Source organism: Pempheris klunzingeri, chromosome 17 (assembly GCF_042242105.1).
Source record: "Pempheris klunzingeri isolate RE-2024b chromosome 17, fPemKlu1.hap1, whole genome shotgun sequence".
Taxonomy (NCBI): Eukaryota; Metazoa; Chordata; class Actinopteri; order Acropomatiformes; family Pempheridae; genus Pempheris; species Pempheris klunzingeri.
Window position 1 is genome coordinate 10,844,499 of NC_092028.1, and position 16,923 is coordinate 10,861,421.

Below are 16,923 nucleotides of genomic sequence, written 5' to 3' on the forward strand. Positions count from 1 at the left end.
TTAATCGTTATCGTTATTATTTACTGTATACCAGGAAGTAATTTCTTGAATCCAATTAACATTTCCGTATTAAAAACATTTGAGACATCCAAATAAGACAGAATGTTTACACGCTGTATATAAGTATAACACAAATATCTCAATTTCCTTTCTATTGACTCCAGTTCTGCGTCTCCTCTGCCTTACGCGCCCCTGTGAGTCCCTCGCGAGATCAACGAGCCACATAAATCTCGCAGTGATGGCTGCGCCGCCCGATGCGGAGAGTTTGGAGTCTCGTATCAGTGAGTATTTTAAACTTACTCCACCGGGCCCCTGTAGTCCGGAGACCCAGACACTCACCTGTTGTTCGCCGTGACCCACTGTAGATGACATGACAGCCCGCCACGGCAGCGCGTGTCCCGGCGGAGAGGACCCGGAGCCTGCCGTCACATCCAGGATGCTAACCTAGCTCCGGAGCTGCTGTGGCTGCCAGCTGTCAACAGACCACACAGCCAGGCGTAGCATTAGCTTCACAGCTCGATAGCTCCGCTGGGTTAGTGGCCGACAAGACCACGGGATCCCCATTTTTAGTTACAGAGATTAGAGAATACTTGTGTCAAAGCTATGGCCTGCTAAGAAAGTTGTAGATGAGACAGCAGGCTAGCTAACGATACACTGTGTTAGCACCTGCCCTGTGTATTTCTCTGCACGGTGGCATGCTGGGCTTATGTGGCAGAGACTTGATGGATTGTAATCATGGGGTCACTCCTGTTCCCTTTTTGGGATCTCTGGGATGCATAGTTGCAGTTTTGTTTGTAGAAAACACCTGAACACTTTCAGTCAACATGTCTAAATATCATGTGAAAGTATTTGGGGTTTGAATATTGATGCTCTTTTAGTCTAAAAGGGAAAATGACCAACATGCATGCAGTTTCCTGTTTATAAGCTACACCTAGCTAAAACAATACAAACAGAGGAAAGTAATATTGTAATATATGTAACTTTTACCCACAATGCAATCTCTAACACTCCAAAAATGGTGGTAGTTAATTTCACAACACTACTATAACAAAAATGTCAGACATATGTAGTGTAATATCAGAGTAACTATAGTGATATAATGCAGCAAAGCTGTAGTAACATCTGTCACATCTGTTGTCTGACTTCCCATTTGCTAACATTTCAGACAGAGCCACAAACCCACTTAATAGAGACACAGACTGGAGCAGCATCCATGCCTTCTGTGACCAGCTCAACAATGACTTGGAGGGGTAAGAGGACATCGCTCGTGCGTCATGCTTTCATTACGGTCCTGCTGATGCTGAATCAAGTTTATTGATCCTGGAGACCCCAGCAGTGGTAGTCTCTTCTTCCAAAGGACTGTTTTCCCCGTTTGAACTGAGACTGCAAATTAGCACATGTATTCAGTTCACTCCTGCATGTTACTACTTAATAGGAATCATAATTATCTCTGAATACAAAGCTTATAAAGATATTTAAAAAGCCACAATTTAGTTTTTAGGTGTGAAAAATGTGTCAATTTGTCTTTTTACTTAGCATATTAATGGGTTATTAATCAGACCTGACATTTTTATAGCGCTAATTCTCAGTTATTTCAGAAACCATAATGGGGTTAAGTTGACTCAGTAATTTATCAGTGTTGATTTTAAAATCAAAACACTGAAATGCCACAATTATAAAAATGTCACAATATGATTCCATTAGGAAAAGGTAATAAGAAATATTGATATCCTGCTTAGCACACTTTTTCACACTTGCATTTGCTCACTTATGCTCGACTGCTGCCTGTGGTTCTCTGGACATTCAGTATTGTTTGTGACTTGTTGCAGACCTCAGCTGGCCACCAGACTCCTGGCCCACAAGATCCAGTCTCCACAGGAGTGGGAGGCCATGCAGGCTCTGCTGGTGAGTTCAGATCTGTGCCCTGTTAGCTTCCTCCGCACTGATGACTCTGGTTTTCAGTGTCAAGTTATTTTCTGGTCTACTAATTGTGTAGAATATCTACAATTTTATACATGTTGGCAATTATACTGTTTTCTTTTACTACTATAAGATTACAACTTTTAGCAGATGTCATCCAACATTTTCTACGGCCTCCAAAACCCAATATGCATCAAACCCTAAATTAGAAATATGTTGTAGATGATCATGTTCGGTTTTCAATCAGTCTGTGTTCCTGATTGTACATCCAGCCTTAAACAATAATGTACCAGTCGGAAACAGTCCCCAAACCTAAAATCAGCTCGACTGTTTGTCTAAATAAGTGTGAAATAGTTTTAAGTGACGTATCTTTTAGGGCATGGTGTAGCTGTTGTACAGATTTAGTTTCAGTTTTTGCAATGTATTTCTTTTCTAGGTCCTGGAGACATGTATGAAAAACTGTGGGAAAAGGTTTCACAGTGAAGTGGGCAAGTTCCGTTTTCTCAATGAACTAATCAAAGTAGTTTCTCCGAAGGTAAAACTTTCTGTGCGCTTATCTTAGTGCATCCTTGTTTTTCAGACAGTTTTATTTTTTCACACAGTTGTTGCTTGTAAATCACTCAGTTGTTGTCCTCAATCCCCCACACAGTACCTGGGCTCACGGTCACCAGAGCCAGTGAAAAATAAGGTTTTGGAGTTGATCTATAGCTGGACATTGGGGTTACCTGATGAGGCCAAGATCTCAGATGCCTATCAGATGCTGAAGAAACAAGGTAAGAGGCTATCAGGTTATCTTTGCCATAGAAGGCACAAAGGGTTGCAACACAAGTCTATTGTTAAGATTAACTTGGATATTTACATAGTAATAAGTAATAAATATCAATGAATAACTACAGTGATAAATAATGATAGGAAGCATTTAACTCTTTGTTTGTAATCAGGTATCATTAAACAAGACCCAGAGCTGCCACCTGACAAACAACTGAACCTTCCTCCACCCAGACCCAAGAATGCCATTTTTGAGGATGAGGAGAAGTCAAAAGTAAGGACGTGTCCTTTAAAGAAAAAACATTTTCTTACCTACAACACATTCTCATGACTGTGCTCATCTCCCCTTTGGGACACATGAACCCCCTTCACTAATTTTCACCTATGTAAACTCTGGCTCTCTGCTTTGTCAGATGTTGTCTCGTCTGTTGAATAGCTCACACCCAGAGGACCTAAAAGCTGCCAACAAACTCATCAAGGAAATGGTCCAAGAGGTAAACCTGTTTTCCTTCTCTTTACTCCTTTTATAAACTGCACTCTTCCTGTTATACAGTACATTAACTGTCTCACCATTTATTTTAGTGCTGCAGATATATTCTTGTATGCGATTCTTTTTTCTAATTTCTTAAAGTAAAGGAATGCAGAGTGCTGCACTCGCAGCAAGAACATTAACGGAATAAGGAAATGGGTTGGTTGCCCTGGGGGGTTTTGTGTGTCACTGGCAGAGTGATTCAGCAGGAATTCAGAGTAAATTTGTCCTGATTTCAGGGGTAATAGGAGCTGTTCTTTGCTCTTATCTTTAGACTTTTCTAATAGTCTTTCCCCGACCTTCCTGCACTACCTCATTCTTATCTTTGGCAATGTTTTTGTATTTCTATTGTACGGTCATGCATGTGCACATGCTTGATATCTGTGCCATTCCCAAATTTGCCTTTTGTGTGTTGTAGGATCAGAGGCGAGCAGAGAAGGTGTCAAAGCGGGTGAACGCCATTCAGGAAGTGAAGGAGAGCGTCACACTGCTGACTCAGCTTCTGCAGGACTACGACATCAAAGCCAGCAATCAGAGCAACGCTGAACTCATACAGGTCAAGTGAAGCACAGATGCTTTTAAGAGGGAGATTCAGTTTATACACAAATATAGTTTAACAGAAACTTGGTTTCAGATGTTTAATATAGTGTGTTTTGTGTGGCCAGGATCTGTACCAGCGCTGTGAGAAAATGAGACCTACACTGTTCAGACTGGCAAGTGACACAGAGGACAACGACGAGGCTCTGGGTGAGTGTTATTTGTATTCATCTGCCCTTAAATATCACAAGAGGGAATTTTTGCAATTATTATCATTCATTGCTGAGTTGGTTTTTTTTGCTCTCATCAGGTAGAACAAAAATAATCCCACAATGTTTATTTGCTGCATCATTCAACTGTCCAGGTGACACTGAACTCAGGCTTCTTTCACAAGAGACATGCCCATAAAATAAACACAGAACAAAGAGGGGCTAATAACTGAAAGCAGATGCCATTCAGTATTTGTTACGACACAGCGTGTTGCTCTTCATGTACAAATTAAGCATCCTCACTGTCTTTACTATGCAGAAATCTTTCTGCTTTCATTGTCAGTGCATTTTTAGCCATTTGAGGAAACGTTACTGGAGCCACTTGCAACTCCTTGTAAAATATTAAAAATAAATTTAATCAACTAGACTTGATGATTTTATTGGAGAAAGTTTTCTTTTACTCAAAGCTTATAGCGCTGCAGAGGTTCATGGTATTTCTCTAGAATCCCCTTCTAACTAAACCCATTGCTGGTTCCCACACCAAATGTCAAATACTTTTTGAGCACTGTCCCTTCAACTTTAGCTGGAAAGCTGGCTTTTTTTTTTTTTTGGTACTCTGTTCGACCTGTCTTATAAATAGCATTTCTAAGCTCTAGTCCACCCTGCTGCCTGCAGGAGAGACATCAGTTCTGATCAACACTGTGAAAACAAAAAGAGGAATTTTCTCACGTCTTTCTACAGCGGAGATCCTGCAGGCCAACGACAGCCTGACCCACGTCATCAACCTGTACAAGCAGAGGGTGAAGGGAGAGATAGTAAACGGCAACAACACATTAAACACTCAGAAACAATCAGGTGGGTGAGGCGTTGAGCACTGAAAGTGCTTAATAAAGTGGTTTTTAGAATTAACTGTCTACAGAAATGTTCAAAGCAGAAACATTCATAGATTTAGGGCATCCTAGATTTTGTCCGCTTGAAATGAACCGGCTCAAATCAATTTCTCGCAGGAGGGACGGCTCTGCTAGATCTGTCAGGATTGGACACATCACCACAGTCGCCACCATCCTTCCCAGAGTGTCCCACTCCAACAGACAGCCTCAACGCCCCCTCGCAAGAAACGGGGATCAGTCTCCTTGACGACGAGCTCATGTCACTCGGTAACAGCACGTCAGACACCACAAAACAGTACACTGGAATAAGTTGTACGCTGGCTATTGATTGTGACGGTGTGGAATTGAACCAAATTAAAAATGGAGGCAAAGAAAACTTGTGTGCACACCCTGAAAATGAAATTCTGTTCCTGAATAGTACTGCTCTCCTTTTGCACCCCACAGGTTTAAGTGAAGGAACACACACCTCCAACCCTCCCTCACAGCCTGAGGACTCCACAGCCTGGGACTCATTCCAGGTGAGCAGAGGGAGAATTAATTTATTATCATAACTGTGATGGTCCGTTGACAGTTGGACAAATGATGTCAGTGTAAATCACCGAGACAGTTGTACTGTTATTTTGTTCTTACACACTCTCACCTTCTGCTTCCAGTCCTCTGACAGCATAGACGCAGACATCCCAGCAGCACCCAGCCTCCTCCTGAGTCCGGATCCGCCCTCCCTCTCTCAACCCCTTTCGTCTGGCTCCACCCCTGGGAACTCTGCCCTGGATGAACTGGACCTGCTGGGAAAGACACTTCTGCAGCAGGCCCTGCCTCCAGAGGGCCTGCAGGTCAAATGGTATTTAACCCCCTGGCCTCACCCTAACACTGTTACATTGCTGCTAAACCTGTGGGGAAACAACCTTGATCACCCTAGTTTTAGTTTAACATGCTTGTCTGCTTGGTGATCATTGGTATACATGAGTAATTGAACAGTCACTGCACTCTACACTTTCATTCTGGCTGTTCGTTTAACTCCTGGTTGCCTGCATGCCCCAAAATGCCCCTTAGAAATGTTGTCTCCTTATGCACTGACAAAAAAGATCCCAGCTACAACAATTAAAAAGTTTAAAAGTTCCGATTAATGTAATTTTCCAATTCTTAGTGAGAGAATCAACCATTGAAGTCTAAATTGGTAATGGGGATTTAAAAAAAAAAAAATTGGCAGACCTATTTAAATTAAACCACTCAAATTAAAATTCAGACAGTATCTTCTTTCAAAACAATATGTACGATAAAATTGGTTTCTTTTCAGTTTGAGAGGTAGAAGGTAGAATTGAGCACTCTGTGAAAAGGACACAAACACACAGAGATGAATCGCTCATCTTTCTGCTTTTAGGGACAAGCAGCAGTCCAAACCAACTCTAAGAGATCTCCAGAGCAAGTCTGGGCCAAGCGTCGCCCCAAACCCCATCCCTGTCTTCACCGCTGAACATCCTGCACCCCTCCCCAACTCTCAGCCCACCCTCGGAGCATCGTTGCTGGATATGTCCCCGACTCACACCGAAACTCCTTCTGCAGAGGTCACCCTGACTGATGTTTTTGTACCGCTAGAATCCATTAAGCCCAGTAAGTAAAATCAGTGGCTTCATGCTTCTGTCCACCTGGAAGTCCAGATTTATGATACGCTCTCCTCCTCCCCTTCTCCAGGTAGCCTGTTGCCTGTGACTGTGTTTGACGGACACAGTCTGCGGGTTCTCTTTCACTTTGCTCACGACTCGCCTCCATCTCGTCCTGATGTGCTGGTGGTGATCATCTCCATGCTGTCGTCCGCCCCTGTCCCCGTCACCAACATAAACTTCCAGACCACAGCTCCAAAGGTCAGCAGAAGAAAGTTCAGGGCCTTCGTCTCCAAATACAGTGGATTAGATCAGTCTGTTAGATCACCCTCGATAAGAGCTGCACATACAACAAGGTTCCTCAAGTTATTGCATCTAACCACTGATGCCGATTTACTACCTCAGTAAAGACAGAATGTTTTGTTTCCCAACTGTAGTCTATGGCAGTGAAGCTTCAGCCTCCATCAGGAACAGAGCTCCCAGCTTTCAACCCCATCCTTCCTCCTGCTGCCATCACACAGATCCTCCTGCTGGCAAACCCAGACAAGGTAAGCCAAGATCATGGACAATGGGTTGACTTAAATTGTTCAAACAGGACAGACCATAAGAGTAACCACAGACTGTGTACTTTAATAGCAGTGCTCTAGCATGACACTGCTGATATTCACAGCAAGAAATGGAAAGTGTCTGAAATAAAATAATCTCCTAAAAGAACCAGACTTTGCCACTTAATTATAGTCTTTGCAGGCCAGGACAGTATTACAAGCTACAGCTAGATTTCACACCAAGTTACATTTTATTAAAGTGACATATCTTGTAGAAGAAATAAAATTATACACAACTTGACTTGAAATGAAACATGCCTACTTAAATGAATTTACTGTCACTGGTTGAGTGAACTGCGGACGTCATATAGACTTTGCTGGCCGTGATAAGTCTGCAGTTATCCCTGTTGTATCTCACCGAGTGGTTCTTCTGACTCATGGCAATGAGATTAGTACAGAGGCTGTCTGTCCAGCCAAAGCTCTCTGGATGTTTAACTATATATCAATCCACCTCTCCCATCCTCTGTGTTTGTGTGTGTGTGCATGTGCTGCAGGAGAAAGTACAGCTGCAGTACAGATTAACCTTCACCATGGGAGAGCAGGAGCACAGTGAGAGCGGCAGTCTAGAACAGTTTCCTCCTCCGGAAACTTGGGGGAACCTATAGCATTTAAACACAACCACAACCTGACAGACTCTCTGCTTTCAGACTCAGCTTCCTTTCTAAACTGACGCTCCAACTCAACATCCTGCATAAGCCTGTTTTCCTTTGTAATCACATTGTACTTTCTTTGATTGGTATTGGTTGTTTTCCTTGGATTATGCTCATGCTCAGTCAGTGTAACGTGTGTATGCCTTGCTTTAAATGAGTCACGTGTGTCTAGGTCTAGTCTGCTGTATGTGGCTGCTTTAAAACAAACCCGCAACTGCTTCCCCAAAGTCGTTGCGGTATTGTCATCTTGTTTATGGCAGCAGTGCTACGAAGGAAGAAAACCACGTGAAATGTGTGCATATTTGCTCTTCGTGTGCTTGATGGTTTTTTTTGTTTCACCTAACGCACAAACTCCGTTATCAGTTGCATTTACCTTCACTTCTGCATGCTCTGCCAACATGGGACACCATGCTTGCAAAATAGAGACCAATAGAGAAAGGACATAAGCGTTGCATAGATGCAGCTCATCTTAGTTTGCAAAACAAAGCTATACTTAATCACCTTTCTGTGGTGTCTACTTCATAATGAGTGCATATCACTAATTTCTTTTATGGCTGAGAGCACTTTTTGATTTGCAGTGGGTTTTTTTTAGTGCTGTTATTCTGTCTTCCCCATCTTCTGAAAAAAAAAAACCTTCATTTACTGTAACAGAGTTGTGTATTATCTGCCACATGTGCCTACTTTGCAGTTCTAACATTTAAATGTTTGTTTGGATTTGTTTGTCTCATTTGTTACATGTCATTAGGTCTGCAGTTTGTCTCAGACACAGATCAGCTACTTTATAACCTTTAAATTCTTAATATATTCAAAGCATTTCCTGTAGACTAAGTAAAATTTTGACTAATCTTTTCTTTAGCTTGTGATTTAAGTTGATATTTCAGAATTTCTTGGGTAAAACTGAGTATCAAAAACTTGAGCACACGCACCCAGGTGCTCTGGGGACAGTCTCCATCTCAAACATGTTCAACTTGTTTCTACAGTCTGCGATGCATGTCAGCCACGCTGAACACTTCCTCCTCCCCACAGGCTCTCGATCACATTCCACTGCACTAATCTCCAATACGACTGCTTTGTAAATACCAATGATGGCAGTTCTGTTATGTACATTTGGTTTGTGCGATGTGCAAGAGTATAACACTGGTAAAATATTCCGAATGGGTAATAAAGTTTTTTTTTTTTTTGGTGACCTGAAGGCATGTTAATTTGTGTTGTAGATAACTGCTTTGCCACTCCCACCACATTGCAATAGCTAAAGCTTTTATCCACCTCCTAAATGTCAGTGTCAATGATATTAAGAGTACACTGATACGTTGAAGAGCTTTATTAAACAAAATGTATAAAGAGACTTGCTATTTGCTAGGAAAATCTGTCATGACTGCTGCAAAGACTTAAAGTAATATCTATGTAATAATTCAGAAATTCAAAGAAAAAGCCAGAAAAAAACAATAGGAAAGCAATGTTTTTAACCTTAGCTTTGCTTAAGATCAAGATATTTTTTTTCCTTTAATAAATTCAAACTGATCTTGTGGTTTACAGAGTTTCCGACACAAAAATAAAGATATTGAATCTAAAACCAAAACAAGCTTATGTACACGAATTAACTTCAGCACCTACCTTTGACACACCTAAAGGGAAAAGGAGCTCTATAAATCCTCTGTAGCAGCTCAGAGGATCACAATAAAAACAGCACGTTTGTACAAAAAGATTTTTTTTAAGCTAATCATGATAAACTTCAAGCCAAGTGGCATTGACAAGTTTCTGTCAAATACTTAATTCAGACCAATTTGACCTTTATAGAAAACGTCAGAAACAGAAAGGGTTGACCACTCCATCAACAAACTAAGATATTAACAATAAACAAAATCCAAATGGGGGTGTCTATCTGTAAAAGCACAGTGCATGTTGCTGTTAAAAGTGGCCAACTACCAAGGACTTAACCCTTGCAAAAACATTTCTCACTCATTTTGACACTGGGTGTAGTGTGTGTTGTGCTGTGTATGACTGATGCTCAGACTACATTACTTCCTGCCTGTTGGAGGAGGTGGCGGTGGCGGAGCAAACTGGAACGGCGAGTGTCCCATCAGGCCCATCATGGGCTGGGGTGGGTTGAACTGCTGGGCCATTAGCGGCTGGGGCCCCACTGAAGGAGTTGGGGCCGGCCCCACTCCACCACCCCCCGACCCAGAGGTGCCCCTGGAGCTGCTGCTGCTGCTGTTGTTATTATTCTGGTACTGATCGTACGAGTTGGAGCCGGAACCATAGCTGCGTCCTCCATCCCTGCTGCTGCGATCTCTGTAAGAGGAGGAGGAAGATGAGGAGGAGCGTTCTCCATCCCGGCTACTTCCTCCACGGCTGTCACGGCTGTAGCTGCTGCTGCGGCCATCCTTGGTGCTGCTGCCACCACCCACAGAGCGCATTCGCCTGTCACACTCATCCTGGTACATCAGATTGGGGTTGTTAGAAGAGGAGTTGCCACGGAAACGGGCGCGGCCACCTGGAAAATAAGGAGGAGGCATGGAGGACAAAAGGGAAAAAGGGAAATTGCCATCATACCATGCTAGTTGTCATGGTGAGATAAAGCACCAACACCTCTGGTCCACAAGACATATTCAAGTGTATAGAATTCCCTAAACAGATAAAAAGTCAATTATTCAGCCACCACATGTGGTGTACAGTAATCTAATTCAGCAGGAAACATCCCTCACCTCCTCCACCTCCACGTCCAGTATCAACCAGCTGCAGCAGTTTGGGATTGATGGCCTGTCGGGCCTCCTCCAGCACCCGGATCAGCTCGCGGGCCTGGCGGAGGTTCCCCGGAGTGAAGAAGGTGTAGGCAGTGCCTTTATTGGTGCTGCGGGCTGTGCGACCGATGCGATGGATGTAGTCCTCCGATGAGTTGGGATAGTCATAATTGATGACAAACTTGACATCCTCCACATCTTGACATTTGAGGGAGGGGTTGAGAAAGGGTAGTGTGATGGGATCAGTTACAGGGACGGAAAAAACAAAAACAGAGGTCAGGAAAAAAACTAACACGAGTAGGGAAATGAATCAGACTATTTACTCTAATCAGGAATTTTAAGTTTTGTGCTTTTTGGAACGGGGAACATTCAGACAGACAATACCTGTGAGACACCCATCATCCTCTGAAAGCATCACTTACCTGATCAATGATCAACTATTTGTACAATATACAGTTAGAAAGGGAATTTACTTACCATGCCAATTACAAAACAGGGCTCAATGATTGAGTATGTTAATTAAGAACTTGCACACATGCAAATAAGTTGCATGCAGCCAAAACTACAGATCAACTGATGAAAAAGGTTACAGTGGTTTGCTGAATAATTTGAATATTAAATAGAATTTAAAAAGGGAAAAATTAATTGTAGTAGGCCACTGACCCTAAAATTAAACAGGTGACGGATTTAACCGTCTAAAGGGATTGCTGATAAATGTTTTAACAATCAAATGAGATAATACATTTCTTTTTTGAAAAAAAAAAAAAAAAAATATGTTCATAACAAATCAGGTCTGTTTCTCATTACAGTTGACAAAGGGCTCTGAAAACACTGCTGATTAGAGGAAAAACAAGTCTTGTTTTGGAAGCATACTGATGAAGGCTGCTGGAGGAGAGAATGGGGGAGTGGGGTTGAGGTACAGTACTTACCCTGTATCAGAGATTTAGTGATGGTTTACAAAGTTACCCCTCTGTCCCCCTACTCATCACCAGTCCTGGGAGGTCTGCAGGGGTAGGAGGAGAGCGCACAGGACAAAAGTTGTCCCTTCTCCCACCTCGCCACTCCTCCACAACACTCCCAAAGCTGGAAACTGTCTGGGCCAGAGCTTCAGCTGGACTCTGCTGGGATGCGGTCCTACTCTAGTCTTATCTGTGCCTCTTCGTGTCATCCAGCCTTTTTGACCTGGAGACATTACTGTGGGGTTTACGCTGTTTCTAACACAAGGTGATGGGTGAAGAGGCCTCTACTGGATTCTTTCGTGTAAACTTCAAGGATCTTAAGTCCTTCTGAGATCTGTCACTTCTCACATTAGTGGGAGGCAGTGACAAGTAACTTCTTATGGTGACGAAGAGCTGTGGAAGTGGTAGATTTTCGTAAGGGCCTTAGTGGTTTTTGAGTGGTGTGGCTTGTTCCAAATGCCTCCCAGGTCACTTCCAATGGCAGTGATATCAACGAGCCCAGCTTTTAAAGTTTAGTAACAAGAAACAGACACATAGCAGCGGACGTGGATGTTCTCTGTAAGTGGGCTCTGCCAGGGAATTTGAGTCCTGGCAGTTTGTACTAGTCCTTATGGAGAGGATTAGCAAGTCATCAAGAGCTGGTGAGTAAGTTTCAGACTGGACTGGTGGTCAGTCAAAAAATGGCCTATGTGTTAAAAATAAAGGGGCTTGAAAGCAGGACACACAATAGATTTGGGGATGGGGGCAAAGGGACAAAAAGGACAGGGGTCAGAAATGGTTTAAAGAAAACAAGAAGATAAAAGGAAACCAATATGTGACGTTGAAGGGAATAGGGAGGTAGCAAAAGGCAGAGAAAAGAGACAAATGAGAAAAAGAGGAAAACAAAAAGAGGGAAAAAAAGAGAAGCGATGACCAAGACAAAGAAACAGCAGTAAAGAGAGAGATCGTGTGAGACATGGAGAAATGAAGAGAAAGAAAGGACAGAAAAGAAGAGGAGTGAAAAGGAGGGAAATCGATTATAGAGAGGTGGCTCCTCCAGGCCAGGACTCCTGCCAGCCAGGACCAGACATGACGTCCGCAGAGGGAGAGGCCGGCCGGCACAGCCAGTGGTGGGGGGTGTCAGGGGCTGGCATCAGGGGGCAGTTCAGAGGGGAGCCTCCAGCATAGCCGTCCATGCCCGGCTTTGGCTGCTTTCCACCCTCACTTCCTGGCAGTTGTCTCTGTCTTCTTGTGACACACCACTGTATCATCTATCAAAGTGCATTATCTGCAGGACCAATTCAAGCAAAAAATTTTGCTGTCCAAAGTTTGTTATTGGGAATGGAAACGTATCTCCTCAAGGACTGTGCGGGAAAGTTTTCTTAATCCATATCCCATCAGAATAAATGCGCAGATATTAAAAACTTTGTTTAAGTCTCTGAGTTAATTTAATCAGCAAATAGCGTGGTGCATCACTGTGATGGCCGAGGGGAGCCCACCCTCCTCCATACCCCCCTCTTCGCCCTCTCACCTGACAGCCACCCCCGACCCTACGATCAAATTTGGAAGCCCAGCAGCATCCCGCGCTCACCCCCCCCCTCGGTCGCCCAGGCAGCCAGTGTCCTGGAAGAGGGGAGAGTTTTGTTTGTGGGTTCTGTTCTAGGTTTTCAGCAGAGATAGCTGTGTCTGGGACTGATTAATCGGGCCGTCTCTCTCCCCAAGACAGCTTTCGATTTGTCATGCCTAGGTCCGGCTGTAGGCTCCCGAGGGCCTGTGTGCTTCTAGTTGCCGGAGGAGAGACTTGGAAACAACAAACAAAAACAAAATGAAAAGAAAACAAATGAACATAGAGTTAGGTTAAAGATTTGACTGCCATCCTGTAAGGGGCTGCTTCACTAGCTTCACCCCTTACATCTTCACACTTTATTCAACAGCATTCCTATGTTCACTGTTTTTCTGTCATTCAGTAGAGCGAAGTGGCTTAAATCTTCACAGGAAACCCTGCTTCAAATATGATATACTCCTTAGATACACGTTATATCTGAGAAGCATCATATGTTCTCTGAAAGAAAAGCAAATCTGTATGTATTTGTCTTCTGATCATAAATAAATCTACTGTAAATAAACATGCAGTTAAGAGTCTGATAATGAATAATGACCATTGCTATTATTATTCTACAAATCAAATGGTCAAATATTTTGTTTTCGTACCGTATCTGTGTGTGGTTATACTGCAGAAATTATTTGTTTTGCACTTCAGCACACAGAACATACCTAAACCACGCGAGGCCACGTCAGTAGCGATGAGGATGGGAGCTTTGCCGCTTCGAAACTCTGCAACACGAGACAAAGAATGGACAATTAGGAGCTGAACATCATCTTCAAGGAGACAACACCGTGAAAAAAAAGAAACAATAATTACATAGCCTAAGTTACTGTCGTTCAACTGTCAGTGTGTTTGTTGTACCTGATAATACCCAGTCTCTTTCTGGCTGGCTCTTGTCGCCATGAATGCACATTGCTGGCCACCTAGAAGAGAGACAAATAATCTGTTATATAAAAGACCACGTAGGTTTAACTAGTTAATATGACCATGGCTTTAATCTTTTTAGTGACCCATTCTCAATTCCCGAAATGAAATGCACATGTGCGTACCCATCACGTCTCATCCTGCGTGTGAGATCGTCACATCGTTTTTTGGTCTCCACAAAAATGATGGTCTTGTTCTCTTTCTCAGCCATAATCTCCTCCATCAGCTGGATCAACCTGAGAAAAGACAACAAAAGAATAATTAATTAACAGATACATTACTATTTCAAGTTATACATGCATATCTTGTACATCTACCTCACTTGTCACTTCAAAAAAAATAAAGGCTTGAAAAGGGTGGGGGAAAGATACAGTAAACAGGAAAAGAGTAAGCAGCAAGAAGAATAAAGCAAAGAATGTTACAAAGGAAGAGGGCCAAAATAATGCAAACCAAACAACTTGTAATAAACCAATGCAGGAAAAGAAAGATGTGCTATGTGACCGGCCTCTTACTTGTGATCCTTTTCACCCTCCATACAGACATCGACGATCTGAAGGATGTTGTGGTTGGCACTGAGCTCCAAGGCTCCAACATTGATTTGGACATAGTCTTTCAGAAAGTCCTCTGCCAGCTGGCGAACCTCTTTAGGCCACGTAGCGCTCCACATCAGTGTCTGTCTGTCAGGCTGGGAAAGAACACGCCAAATAAACAAAAATTGATAAAAATATAATGAAATGACTGCTTCTTTTATAATTACACATACCATATTAATATATTCTATAAAACTTTTCTACAATAAGGTTTATACAACATAAATACATTTATTAGCGTTACCCTGATCTGGTCCACAATCTTGCGAATCTGTGGTTCAAAACCCATGTCCAGCATGCGGTCAGCTTCATCCAGAACCAAGTACGTGCAGCGTCGCAGGTTGGTCTTTCCAGCCTCAAGGAAGTCAATCAGACGACCCGGAGTGGCAATGCAGATCTCAACACCTGGGAGAGACAAATTTAGCATGTTTCAGTGTGTTATAAGAAATGATTCCACTCACACAGTAATAATTACAGACTAATCCCATGTGGATTTCAACAATTGTTCAGCTGACTCAAACAACCAAACACAGACTTCCTAATCAGTTAGCAGTGTGCCACAAAACTGTGCTAATCCAAACAGTAAATACTCCTCACCTCTCTCTAGGTCTCGGATTTGAGGGCCCTTGGGAGCACCCCCGTACACACAAGTGCTTTTGATGCGAGATGACTTTCCATAGTCGTACGCCACCTGCTGAACCTGCTGCGCTAATTCTCTAGTGGGAGCCAGAACCAAGCACTGTAGAGCACACATATAAGACAAGCCACTGATTAGTGTATTTGATTCTTCAATGTTGGTTTAAGGCTGCTGTTAATATCATTCTTGCACATTCTGATATCCCAAAGCAGACAATTCAGTAATGAGTGTATTCCCTTTCTCTTCACGTACAATGGGTCCATCTCCACGCTCCAAGTAGGGCTGATGATTGATGTGCACAATGGCAGGCAGGAGATACTGAAGACAGAAATATGGATGAAAATCAGTGGATTATGCTCCAATATAATTCATCAGTATTATGTATTCATCTTTGCAAGTACAGGGGGAGAAAAAGATACATGTCTCACCGATAATGTCTTCCCCGAGCCAGTCTGAGCAATGCCCACCATATCTCTTCCACTGAGGGCCAGAGGGAAACCTTGCGCCTGAATGGCAGTAGGCTCCTTGAAATTCTGCTGCATCAATACGTCCATTACATATTCTAGATGGAGAGAGAAAAATATTGCAACTACATCGGTAAAAGCATTTAGTTTAGGAGTTTCAGTTGCTGAGTAGTTCCACAGTTTTGCAGAAGCAGATATTCATATGTGCATGTTCTTACGGGGATACTGTGCCTGATGGAAGTGGATGATGGGCTTTGGGCAGCCTGAGCCTCGAACAGTGATTTCTTTCTTCCTGCGATACTCCTCAAGATCATACTGAAAGCACAAGACAGTGTGTGTGTGAAATCAACACAGTGTTCATTACAAAACTTGTCTCTCTTTTCCTGCCCCAAACAAGGTTAAGGGCAAACATTAGGCAGGTACCCAAAAGATCAAACTGTGATATTTCAGGAGTACCTGACTCATTCGCTGCACTTCCGGATGTTCCGTATAGAAGTTCTTCTCAAATTTAGGAAGCTCCTCCAGGTCCCATCTCTTCTTCCGTAAACGGTCCCCGGGGTTCCCAAACTTTCTCCCCGGCGGTGGGCCGCTTCTGCTGGACCCGAAACGAGGGGTGCTGCAGCATGACGGGACACACACCATGTGGCGTTAGCCAGCTTTAGGTCTCTCTCTCCTTGGCTACAGTATTCAGGTTATCACTATCGCTCATAATGAAGGCATCGAGGATTTTACAATGCTAACTAACCGGCGGTTTGCGCTAGCATTAGCTCGCCTGCTAACTTAGCTGCTTACCCTCTGTCACGACCACGGTCTCTGTCTCGGTCTCCGTACGAGCCTCTCATGTTGCCGACACACGCTCTTCTGTGAGTGATGAAGCAGGTATTTAATGTTTCCTTTAGGTCAGTTGGCTCTTTTCTCGGAGAGGTTTCCTGTATTTACGTATGGTTGCTGCCTTGGGCCTTCCTTGAAAAACACCGTGGCTATATCCTACTCTGCCTCTATTTCAGCCGAATGCTAACTGGATATTAACGTTGAACGCTGTCTGAACGAGGAAACTATCACTTTCTTATAGGCTTGTTGAGAAGTCAAATATCGCACCACGGCATGTTTTCGGTGTGGTGACTGTAAACTTCAGCTCGCAGACACACTAACAAGCCGCAGCAGGTGTTGTTGTTGTTGTTAGCATAGCACTTGGCACAGCTGGCGAGCGGAAGTTACTCTGACTGGCTGCGTGTGAAGCCCCGCCCACACGAGTATGAGTGACGTCCTCAGAGATGCAACATTTATTTATTTAGTAAAACTAAAATTAAATCG

At 43.2% G+C, this 16,923-nt stretch overlaps 2 protein-coding genes across 2 annotated transcripts; one reads left to right on the plus strand and one right to left on the minus strand.

Annotated features, from left to right (window-relative positions):
* Window positions 1–228: 228 nt before the first annotated feature.
* LOC139216539 (ADP-ribosylation factor-binding protein GGA1-like) lies at window positions 229–8,935 on the plus strand. Its single transcript, XM_070847682.1, has 17 exons — window positions 229–281; window positions 1,166–1,250; window positions 1,830–1,905; window positions 2,357–2,455; window positions 2,570–2,693; window positions 2,862–2,962; window positions 3,102–3,182; window positions 3,636–3,773; window positions 3,883–3,964; window positions 4,705–4,818; window positions 4,971–5,120; window positions 5,298–5,371; window positions 5,507–5,694; window positions 6,235–6,464; window positions 6,546–6,715; window positions 6,892–7,002; window positions 7,554–8,935. The coding sequence occupies exons 1-17, from the start codon at window positions 239–241 to the stop codon at window positions 7,662–7,664; spliced, it is 1,977 nt and encodes a 658-aa protein (XP_070703783.1). The 5' UTR covers window positions 229–238; the 3' UTR covers window positions 7,665–8,935.
* Window positions 8,936–9,015: 80 nt separating this feature from the next.
* Window positions 9,016–16,794, minus strand: LOC139216550 (probable ATP-dependent RNA helicase DDX17). The gene is made up of 13 exons (XM_070847697.1): window positions 16,402–16,794; window positions 16,066–16,225; window positions 15,828–15,924; window positions 15,574–15,707; window positions 15,398–15,463; window positions 15,106–15,247; window positions 14,753–14,913; window positions 14,431–14,603; window positions 14,044–14,154; window positions 13,856–13,917; window positions 13,663–13,722; window positions 10,415–10,648; window positions 9,016–10,203 (listed from the first exon to the last, which is right to left on the minus strand). Exons 1-13 carry the CDS (start codon window positions 16,449–16,451, stop codon window positions 9,728–9,730), a joined length of 1,926 nt encoding a protein of 641 aa, XP_070703798.1. The 5' UTR covers window positions 16,452–16,794; the 3' UTR covers window positions 9,016–9,727.
* Window positions 16,795–16,923: the final 129 nt, after the last annotated feature.

What these genes read in the sequence shown, in the direction of transcription:
- LOC139216539 (XM_070847682.1), top strand. Translation starts at nt 239, where the DNA reads ATGGCTGCGCCGCCCGATGCGGAGAGTTTGGAGTCTCGTATCA. An exon ending in TCAGATGCTGAAGAAACAAG is followed by an intron (nt 2,694 to 2,861) that starts GTAAGAGGCTAT and finishes GTTTGTAATCAG; the next exon opens with GTATCATTAAACAAGACCCA. An exon ending in TGCTGGCAAACCCAGACAAG is followed by an intron (nt 7,003 to 7,553) that starts GTAAGCCAAGAT and finishes CATGTGCTGCAG; the next exon opens with GAGAAAGTACAGCTGCAGTA.
- LOC139216550 (XM_070847697.1), bottom strand. Translation starts at nt 16,451, where the DNA reads ATGAGAGGCTCGTACGGAGACCGAGACAGAGACCGTGGTCGTGACAGA. An exon ending in AAGTGCAGCGAATGAGTCAG is followed by an intron (nt 15,925 to 16,065) that starts GTACTCCTGAAA and finishes TTGTGCTTTCAG; the next exon opens with TATGATCTTGAGGAGTATCG. An exon ending in AATCCGAGACCTAGAGAGAG is followed by an intron (nt 14,914 to 15,105) that starts GTGAGGAGTATT and finishes TGTCTCTCCCAG; the next exon opens with GTGTTGAGATCTGCATTGCC.